Source organism: Diabrotica undecimpunctata, chromosome 10 (assembly GCF_040954645.1).
Source record: "Diabrotica undecimpunctata isolate CICGRU chromosome 10, icDiaUnde3, whole genome shotgun sequence".
In the NCBI taxonomy this organism is placed as follows: domain Eukaryota; kingdom Metazoa; phylum Arthropoda; class Insecta; order Coleoptera; family Chrysomelidae; genus Diabrotica; species Diabrotica undecimpunctata.
The window spans coordinates 54,809,375-54,819,475 of record NC_092812.1 but is presented as its reverse complement, the minus strand read 5'-3'; the positions used below and the strand labels follow the sequence as shown (position 1 = coordinate 54,819,475).

Here is a 10,101-nt window from a genome sequence, read left to right as displayed (position 1 = left end):
GTCTCGCTAATATCCTCCTCTATCCTTTCGTATAATATTTTATGTATTACTTTCAGCAGTACTTTTAAAGTATGACTCATGAGGCTCAGTGTTCGATAATCACAGCACTATTTTGCTGCTTGTTTTTTAGGAGTGGTTATAAATGCTGACTTCAGCCACTATTGTGGTATTATTCCGGTATCGTACACTGTGTTGAATAAATCTGCCAATACTTTTAAGTTATCCTCTTCCACTAGTTTTAACAGTTCTACTGGTATTTCATCTAATCCAGCTGCGTTATTGTCTTTAGATAGCACATTTGATTTCATTTATCGTGATCTTCTGTCTCTATAAAGGATTTAATTCTTGTCTTTTCTGCATTTCACCTCTTTTATCTTGGAAAAGTTCTCTAACGTACTCCTCCCATCGTCTTAATTTCTCTGGTAAATCAGTTAGTAGTACTCCTTTTTTGTCTTTTATGTGTCCTTGCTGTCTATTTCGACCTATTCCAGTCACTCTTATTTTTTTGTGCATATTTCTCATATCATATTTTGTTTCTAGTTCTTCTATCTCTTTACATTGTTTCATCAAATAGATTTCTTTAGCTGTTTTGATTTTTTCCTTAATTATTCGTTGTATTTCTTTATACTTCTGTAGATTTTTTCCTTTATATTTCATTCTTTCTTCCATCTGTAATAGTATTTCTTCTGTCAACCCCTGTTTTTTAGCCTCTGAACTATGTTGTATCAAACTTTCTTGAGCTGGTTTCAGTAATGTGTTTTCTTACAAGTAACACAAAGGATCTTATACACATTTATTTACATTATACAAAAATATTTAATGTCATTTGTCAAAATAAAAGATTTCTTTAACATGATAGCAATAACTCTCATTTAGGCATGAAGTATTTTGTACTTTATTAAAGGATCCTGTAATAAAGGCGGCTGTCATCTTATGGTTTCAATAACTCTCTAATAACATTATATTGCAACTTAATAGAGAGAGATCAAAATTATATTTCCTCCTCTCTCGATTGAAATGCGAATCTGTCGAATTTAATACTGTATCGTTTTGTACGATATTTATTTTATCGTTAAATTTTGTCAGCATTAACATTTATCTAGGAATTGGCGTGACGCAACATATTAATAATTTAGACGATGAATTGAAACAGAATTTGTACGAAAGAAAACAGCTTGTATGGAAGTAAAAAAAATGACTTTGTAGATCCAGTCATGGGAAAGATATACCTTCTAAATAAAAGTAGCTTTAAAAGTTGCCAAGGTCTTTTACCACGAATGTCAAAATTAACACGAATTTGTAATCATAAAGACCTACAAACAATAAAAAAAGATCGACGACGAATAGAGAAAACTTCAACAATCAATAGAATTCTATTTTAAAGTGGGTCAAATAAAACATCTTGAACGTAATCCTAATTTGAGTGACTTTGCATTGCCTGTGTTAACCTTACCTCATTCAAATACAAGTTGTGAAAGACAATTTTCAAAAGTAAATTTAATACAGACGACGTGCAGAAACCACTTGGTAACAGCTTATATTCAAAAGGGTATATTGTCAATATTAGACTATCAGAAATAATGGTTAAAACTACGAATACAACCAATTTATAGAATAAGCTGATGATGAACTGCAAGAGGTAGAGTTCACATTAAATGAGTAGTGATTTTTTTCTTTTAATAATGGATAAAACTATGAATGCAACCAATTTACGCAATAAGCTGATGATGAACTCCAAGAAGTTGAGTTCACATTAAATGAATAGTAATATTTTTTATTTCTTTTAAGTTTTTTCCTATTAAATAATTTGTTTATTATATTTGTCTTAGTTTCATTTACAAAAAATTAAATATTATTTTTTCTACTTTGTTAATTTCTTGCTCAATAGAAAATAACTAATTACGATAATCCGTACTATAAATACGATAATTTGAACAACGGCATACGATTTTCTGACTTCGATGACCTGGCAACGCTGCGTTACAGAAACGAATTGGCTTACCGTTCAAAGTGCATACTCACCTTAAATTATTTCCGATACTGTATTTATATATTCATCATTTATTTAAGTAAAATTACTAAGTATCCTTATTAAGTAGGGGGTAACCTATTTCTTTCGATCCATAAAATTTAACAAAACATTAACTACAATATTAACTTTCACAACTAATACTAATGATGACCATTAAGACATTTTATATTCATTTTAAAGAATTAAAAATTGTCTTTATTGTGATTTTAATTATCAGTATTATTGAGATGCAGTCCTAGAACATCTTTATTGGAGTATATAGTTCATTTCAATCAACTTATCAACCTGTCATACAAATATCTATAGAATACGATGGCCAGTATTTTACCAAAATAAAAGTTTTCGCATTCAGAAGGTTTTTATAATAGCACAATCCTGTTTTCTATTGTTCCCTGTTTGGTTTAGTTTTACACACAATAGATATTATTGGGGGCTATGATGTATCGTTTATGTGAAATAATTACATGGTGTAAACTCCAATTTTAACATATATATGTAAAAATTTTCAAATCGGAATGACGTAGGATCTACGTATAACGGGTTGCCTACCTTGATATGATGAATTTACCTTATGTAACTGTAATTTTTAACCTGTCTAAAATTACATGCTGTTTTCGCTCCTAATTAGATTATCTTATTTGTGAAAACATTTTTTATTTATAATTACAATAAAATAAAGGCTTCAATTAAAACGAAAACAACCTGGAAACAATTTGAGGTAATGTTTGAATTCATAAAAATAAATAGTGTTTACTGGAAAGTAGCCCAGTTGTGGCAGGAATTGGCTGTCATGGTAAATACAGTAGATCATGGAACTCACAAAACAGGGGAACAATGGAGATATGTAAGAAAACTGTAATTTCTGTTACTTTCAAATTTAATGCTTAATTTTTAGGTGTTTTATGAGTGGAAGATTTTGCAACTCATTTCAAAGATTCATCCTGTGGAGCCAGAGATTATAGATACATTTGATTTTAAAGATGTCAATTTTATTAATGATTGATGTATTATGTTTTTTTAATTTTTAATTTATTATATTTTTCAGGTGGAAAAGAAAATCAACCTGGGAAAATCAAAAGGCAATATTTTTATTCTATACATTCTATAAATATATTATTCATAAAATTATATCTCAATTATGAAATAGACTGAATATAATTTAACAATTTTTAACACAAAGTTTGTAGCAATAACATTTCTTAGTATTCTCTGCACTTCTACCATCCAACTATTGTTTTGATTTACCTCATTTGGAATCATTTCCATTGGAACTTCAGGAAGTTCTTCATTATCTAAAGAAGGAAGCTGTTCTTTCATAACCATGTTGTGCAATGCAACACAAGAATATATAGTTTCCAGCTTTAATGGGGCTGTAATGTAAGACTGTGTGCTTGAGCAAAGAACGCATTCCTGGTTGCAATACAAGCATGGTTGAATCTTCCTCCTGGGGTACTTTCTCCAGCATTTGAAATGAAACAGAAGTCAATAGCCATGGTTGTAAGTAAATTGTCTTCTCAAAAATCAATTCACTACACTTAACTCCCAAATCCATGAATCATGTGTGGAAGCAAGCATTACAATTTAAAAAATATAGAATTGGCATCACAATTTGCTTGGACATTTATACTTTAAATTTCTGTTGAAGTGTCAGGCCAGGTTTGATCGGATCATCAGCATAAGGTGCTACAATTGCAATATGTGTGCAATCAATAGCCCTAATTACACCATTCTGTCTACCATATATCATAAAAGTAATAACAGATCTACAAAATCCATGTTTTCAAACACAATGCCAAAAGTTAGGTTAATTTGAATTAACTGACAGATCTTCCGCATATGGCAGAACAGTAAATATCATTTTATGTAATTTTCTGCTGTGGCTTGGTCATTTTACACAAAGCAACGCAGGACATTTTACACATTATGTTTTAAAAACTGTAATCTGATGTACGTTTTCTGAATTTTACACCTATATGTAATTTTTTAGATAAATGATACATCATAGCCCCAATGTGTTATGTTATGTGTGGTTGGGATATTGACTGCGAAACCTATGGTTTTATTCGCCTAATGTGTTGTGTTGCTTACAGATATTGGAATTTTATATTGTTCTTATCGCTTATCCATGTAACTTTTTCTGAGAAGCCCTTTGGCAAATTTCCAATTTATCTCAATATATATTAACTACAAAAGTAAAACGCCAAGGAAACCACCTTTAAAATAATATTAAAATATTAGAAAAACACTTAAATTTTGTCACAAAGTTAAAAATTCACATTGTTACATCCACATCACCTGGTAAATTACGTTTATGAAGAATATTTTTGATAAAAAAGCTTTACCAATTTAAATTATTTTAAAATATAACTTTTGATTTAAATTAAATTGTATGATATGAATATCATAATAATAGTCATTCCGAAGAACCTCCTAGAAAATATAATAAAGCTGGGTCTACATGAACATCTCTATAACATTTTACAGAAGGCTGTGCTACTCTCGACATCCAGATGCGTATGAAATTTTTTGGGAGATACTCCGACGTATCAAGTCACCTATGGCTCGATAACACGGAAAGAGTCCTCCAGAGCTCAATCCTTTTGATATCTTAGATAATTGAGATGAGTGAATTTTCTCCTTAAAGGGAGTGTAAGCCGTATGGCTAAATCTGGATAATAATATTGATAATATGGTGAAGATATTTCATCTACATAACCAAGAAGTCATGTTCTTTTTCTGAAAGCCCTGTGTTATCGATCATACTGCAGTCAGCTTGTACAGGTTTAGTGAATGGGTATTATGTGTTTTTGGAATCTTTGTAGTTTCCAAAAAGTATTTGCCGTGTACGATCTAGTACCTAGCAGTCACTCAAGTGGGTTGGTCAATAAAAACATGTGTTCTTTGTAACTAAGTAATATGTATTGAAAAAAAAAAACAGAATTATTAAAACATATGTCTGGCAGCGAACGTGTTAAAAAAAAAACTTTCAATTTGTACTAAGTGAGCATAAAGCCTTGAGCAAATTAATGAGAAGGCTCATCGCTAAGCATCATTTATAATCAGTAGATACTTTTCTTGTAAACGAGTAAACATAGAGACATCTTATTGTTAGTCTTCAACATAATAGACTAAAGTTTACAATTTTGCTCCTTGTGCAACAAGGGATAACTTAGTTTGTTTGTTTCACATTTTACATATATGTTATGCAGGAAATTTTTACAATTTTAGTAAATTTTGGTAAAAAATAATTTAAAACACAATTCTACAATATATTATTATATTTTATAATATATAATACATTATTTGACGTTTCTTCTTCCAGATAGTAAACTTTTTCAAAATACACTCTTTAATTTAACAAATAAACTAAAACCTAATTAAATATACACGTTCAAAATACAATTAAAGAATTGTATTTTGAAAATTAACTTCAATCTAGAGACTGAAAAGTCAATTAAAAATTGTGTTTTATAATTGTGGGTTATTCTCAATTACATTATTGATAAAAATCAAAGATGACACAATAATCGGACCTTACTGAATAATAAATCGCATTAAGGTTAGTGTTGAGCGTTAACTTATGGTAAAAATATTTGAAACCACAATTATACAATACACTAATAACCATTTCCGTTTCTAATTCGGAAACCGTTTTCAAAATACACTCTTTTAATTTAAAAAATAAATTAAAATATAATAAATATATACTTGCAAAAAAAAATTGTATTTTGAAAATGAATCCTAATTTAGAACGGAAAGGTCAAATAAATAAATATTTTATAAATGTGTTTTATGCCCAACACGTCATTTGATAGAAACTGAGATGCCTCAAGGAAACAAGTTTCGGAAAAATAATTAAAACTTATCATATTGCACACTAATCGAAAAAACTTAGGGTAATGAGGTTCTCGACAAGAATTATTCTACTATGTCTTAGGGTAATTAGTTACTTAACAAGAGTTCTTTTACTCCATGTCCGCAGAAATAACCAATAAAAGATAATTATTTTTAATCACGATTACACCAAAACATCAAACATATACACAGTGATTTATAATGAATGGGTTTTACATGCATATTCTCTAGAGCGAAATATTAATTTTTGTTTAATAACTGAGAGATTAAATATTATTACATACTTACAACGAACACATTGAAATTAAACATTTTTTCATAAGAGAAAAAGTTGCAAAATGCAAGTTAAACTTACAACAAATTTTCACTGAAGAACAAGTTGCAGATTTGATGACCTAACCTCTAACGAAAATAAATTTCTAGATTCTTCTTTCAAAGATGGGACTGATTTAGATGCGAAAAACCTTTTAATAAGGGAAAGTGTTGAAATTTAGTATTAATAGAGGTTTTCACATTGTATTTGTATTATTCGAATGTCACTGTCAAGTTAGTGTGATATATGACAGTTTGTAAGTCAAATAATTTTAATAAAAATATCACTATTAAAAATGCACATTTTGCCTATTTTATCTTCTATGTACATCAACATTTTGCCTTATTTTGCAGTTTTCGAAGTCACAAATAAATTTGACACCATTTAACAATAAGCTTGTTTATTATTTTAAAAGATAAAGTTGTGTAATTTTTCCTCAAATATTAAGCTTTTTAATGGCAAGGAAATACAAATGATAAAATATAATTATTAGGAGATATATGAAATGCCTTGCTAAATATGGATTTCTACTAAGCAAGCACCGATGAATTAAAAATTTCCATTTATATTCATATCAAAACTATTTTTTAACTCTCAGTGTTAGCTGTTCTTTTGTATGATTCTTCCACTTATTCTTTGCAGATACGGTGAGCTACTTGGACAGTTAGTACCGATAGAAATAGAGAATTACACAAGAGTTTGCTGTGTAATTTTAAGGACCTCAATGTCACGCTTTCAGATAATCAAATTTTGAACAAATGTAACAAACGGTCCAAGCAAAAAAAAAATACTAACGGACACTAATTAATTCAGTATGTTCAAATTTTAACATATTTATGAATTTAATTCATAAATCCAAGAAAGTGTGACTAAAGTGGTTCTAATTATAGTATAAATACAAGAAAAAATAAATTGTTAAAAAATTAATCGCCTATCAGAAAATATGCAAGTAACAATATCCATTCTTTATGAATAATTTTATATGGGAAAGATTCATTTTACAACTTTTGTAACGACTACCAGGCGTACATAAATTACTTTTTATGTTCAACAAAAAAATCATCATCTCACAATTGAATTATATCACTTTAATTTACCAAATATTTATTTCTGTATTAAGTTTAATCGTCCTTAAAAAATGTGTTTCAGCTTCACCAATTCCTAAACGATCTTATCATGTTTTAGAGTTATTCTAAATTTTCAGCTATTGACCATAAGATTTGTTGTAGACATTCCCCAAGAAAAACTAATTCGAAACAAAGTCGGCAGAATGAGGTAGCCAATGATTCCTCACGTTAGTCGATATCAGTGTTAGCAACCCTGGAGAGTGGGATTATTGTGTCAAGATCGTAAAATTATAGTAAATTTGAGAAAATTGTATTTTGTAATTGGATTTTGTATTATAGATTTCAAAGATTTTAGACCATCGTGAGACAGACGGTAGTGTTACTGCCCACTAAGGGGAAACTGCAGGTAATAGTGCGAAGGACCTTTATGGAACAATGGTGGAATTATGCCTGAATGTCTCTAAGGCCTTATGCTTGCTAGTAAAAGGTGGCAACGATATCCCTTGCAGTTTTGACAGGCTCAAAATAATTTAACTTCACTAGGCAATTCGCCGCGATTGCCTAGTAATGAATGGATGATACAAAAAAAGTGAAAGCAAGTAAGTAGCAATACAGATTTAAAAAAATATAGGAAAAACAATGCGGACAGGCAGAAAAATGAAGATATTAGAAGAATAACGGAACAAGAAAGTATAACAACCAAAATAAAAATAAAACAACTTAAATGGTTTGGAAAATTATAGAAGTTAACAGGATAGACGAAAGAAGAGTCAGACTAAGTACTAGAAGCAAAAAAAGTAAAACTTTAAAAATAATTAAAGAGCCTCTTGAGTCTTTATCAGGGTTCCGAGACCACAGTCTCCTGAGTTCACAAATCCAAGCACATATGGAGACCTCTTTCCACCTTACAGCCAATAATATTCGAACCACCCCCTTCTAAATATCACGTCAGCGAGTAAAGTCACCAACGGTAGCACGAAAGTAGCAGCTTTGTATAATCACAGCAGTAGTACACTGAATAATGAAGTCATCTGGGGACTCAAAAGACTAAGGCTCAGGAGTCCTGATGAAGGGTCTAGAGGGGAGTCGAGAGCTTGACGTAGCTAAATTAGACGCCGTGCAACCCGGAATCTAAGAAAGTTTAGTATTAATTTCTCTACTATATATATACCGCACCTTAAAAAGAAGACAGTCATATGTCAATATCTGAAAATTTTCAGAAATGAACATTTTAAAAATCGACGAATTTTAAAAATATCATAAAACTTAATACATAATTGCGAACTGACTAATATTTTGGTTTTCATGTGTACTAGCCTCGAAAAAGCTATACTCAATCCTATACCTCTTTAATTCTATTTTAGGCCATAAATTTTTGAGTTGTGACGTTCTTTAAAAAAAAATGTGTTCGGTGTTTGGAGATAATTCTACCATCTGATGACCATACTGACTTTATGTAACTGACGTGTTACAGAAGTCCTTTGTGAGATTTAAGAGATCTTCTAATCAAATAAATTTATTTCATATAAAATTATTCTTTATTTTCTAATAGCGATATCTAAATTAATATAGCTTATGTTTATCACAAATAAAATATAAACTATATTATTGTATCCTTTTTGTCTAGATAAATAGATTCATTCCAGTTATTGTGAATTTTCTCTTCCCCCATTCATTACAAGGGTATTAATGTTCTTCATTTTAGCGTTTTTGCAGTATGCAGTTTTGTGCAGAAGCTTTAGTTGTTTATTTGTTTTAACATTTTGTTTATTTCTGAGTTATTACTCACCGGTTGAACGTCAGGTTTCATTTATTTCAACTTTCTTAGAGTTTGGTTAAGGATTTCATATATTTTTTTATTTAAATGATTTCGTGAATCTCCACGAATGATTTTCTCCATAATTCTATTAATAATTTTCCTGTACTTTTGTTTTTACTGAAATGTACACTCTATCTATGCGTAATTTCCTTGCTTACTGTAAGTTCATTGGAACTTTTACCGCATCTATATTTTGATTAATGATAAACTGACAAATTATTCTTGACGTGCAGCCACCCTATTAAAAAATTCTAGCCTCAAACAAATATTCAGCAGATACTAACCTAGAAGTTATGACTGTATAAGTTCATCGTCAAAGATACACATTCAATATCCCCCAAAATTAAAAAGCATTGCTAGTAAACATTTTGACAATTCAAACCTTAATGTCAAATTTAAAAAGAAATAAAAAAAGTAAATAAAACATTCTAAAAACAGAAACGCCAATAAGCTTCCGTGTTTTATAAGTAAGAAAAAATGAAATCAACATTCTAGAATTTGTGTAAAATACTAGGTGAATTCGTAATTTGTACAATTGTAAAAAAATCGTTAAACACTCTCGAAACTGGTGTAAAATGCCATTCCATGATTCTTTATCTGAGTTAACTATATGCTATTTATTGAGTTAAATAAAGTGTCTACAAAAACTATATTCTAAAACGAAAAAACAGGAGTCTTTTGTAACTCAATAAAAAGCAACGAGACTCTCATTATATGCAACCAAACGCTTTACCCCATTCAGTTAAAACTTTAACAAAAAGCGATACTAAACATATACACAATTATTTATAAAATTTAAACCTATTGGTCCGTTATAATAGTTTCTTCGGTTTTAACATCGGCCAAGCCTTGCATTGCCTTCGTCAACACTGTTGCATCCTTAAGAGATAAAACCTGAAGTACCTGTGGAGCCTCGCCTGCCGATCCCTGAATCATCATGGAATGGGTTGTAATACCATTGGGGGTAACTGTTAAAGTGTCCATATTGTCACTTGAATTGGGTTCCACCTTTAAA

General features: G+C 30.0%; 1 protein-coding gene across 8 annotated transcripts in view; it reads right to left on the bottom strand.

The window, feature by feature from the left end:
• Nucleotides 1–928: 928 nt before the first annotated feature.
• LOC140452259 (DNA-binding protein Ewg-like) overlaps nt 929–10,101 on the bottom strand; it is a 75,165-nt gene continuing 65,992 nt past the window's right edge. For all 8 annotated transcript variants that reach the window (XM_072546398.1, XM_072546403.1, XM_072546402.1 and 5 more), the window contains exon 9: nt 929–10,094. In XM_072546398.1, coding sequence (XP_072402499.1) covers nt 9,888–10,094 — 207 coding nt within the window. In that variant the 3' untranslated portion in view covers nt 929–9,887. The remainder of the gene's footprint in view (nt 10,095–10,101) is intronic.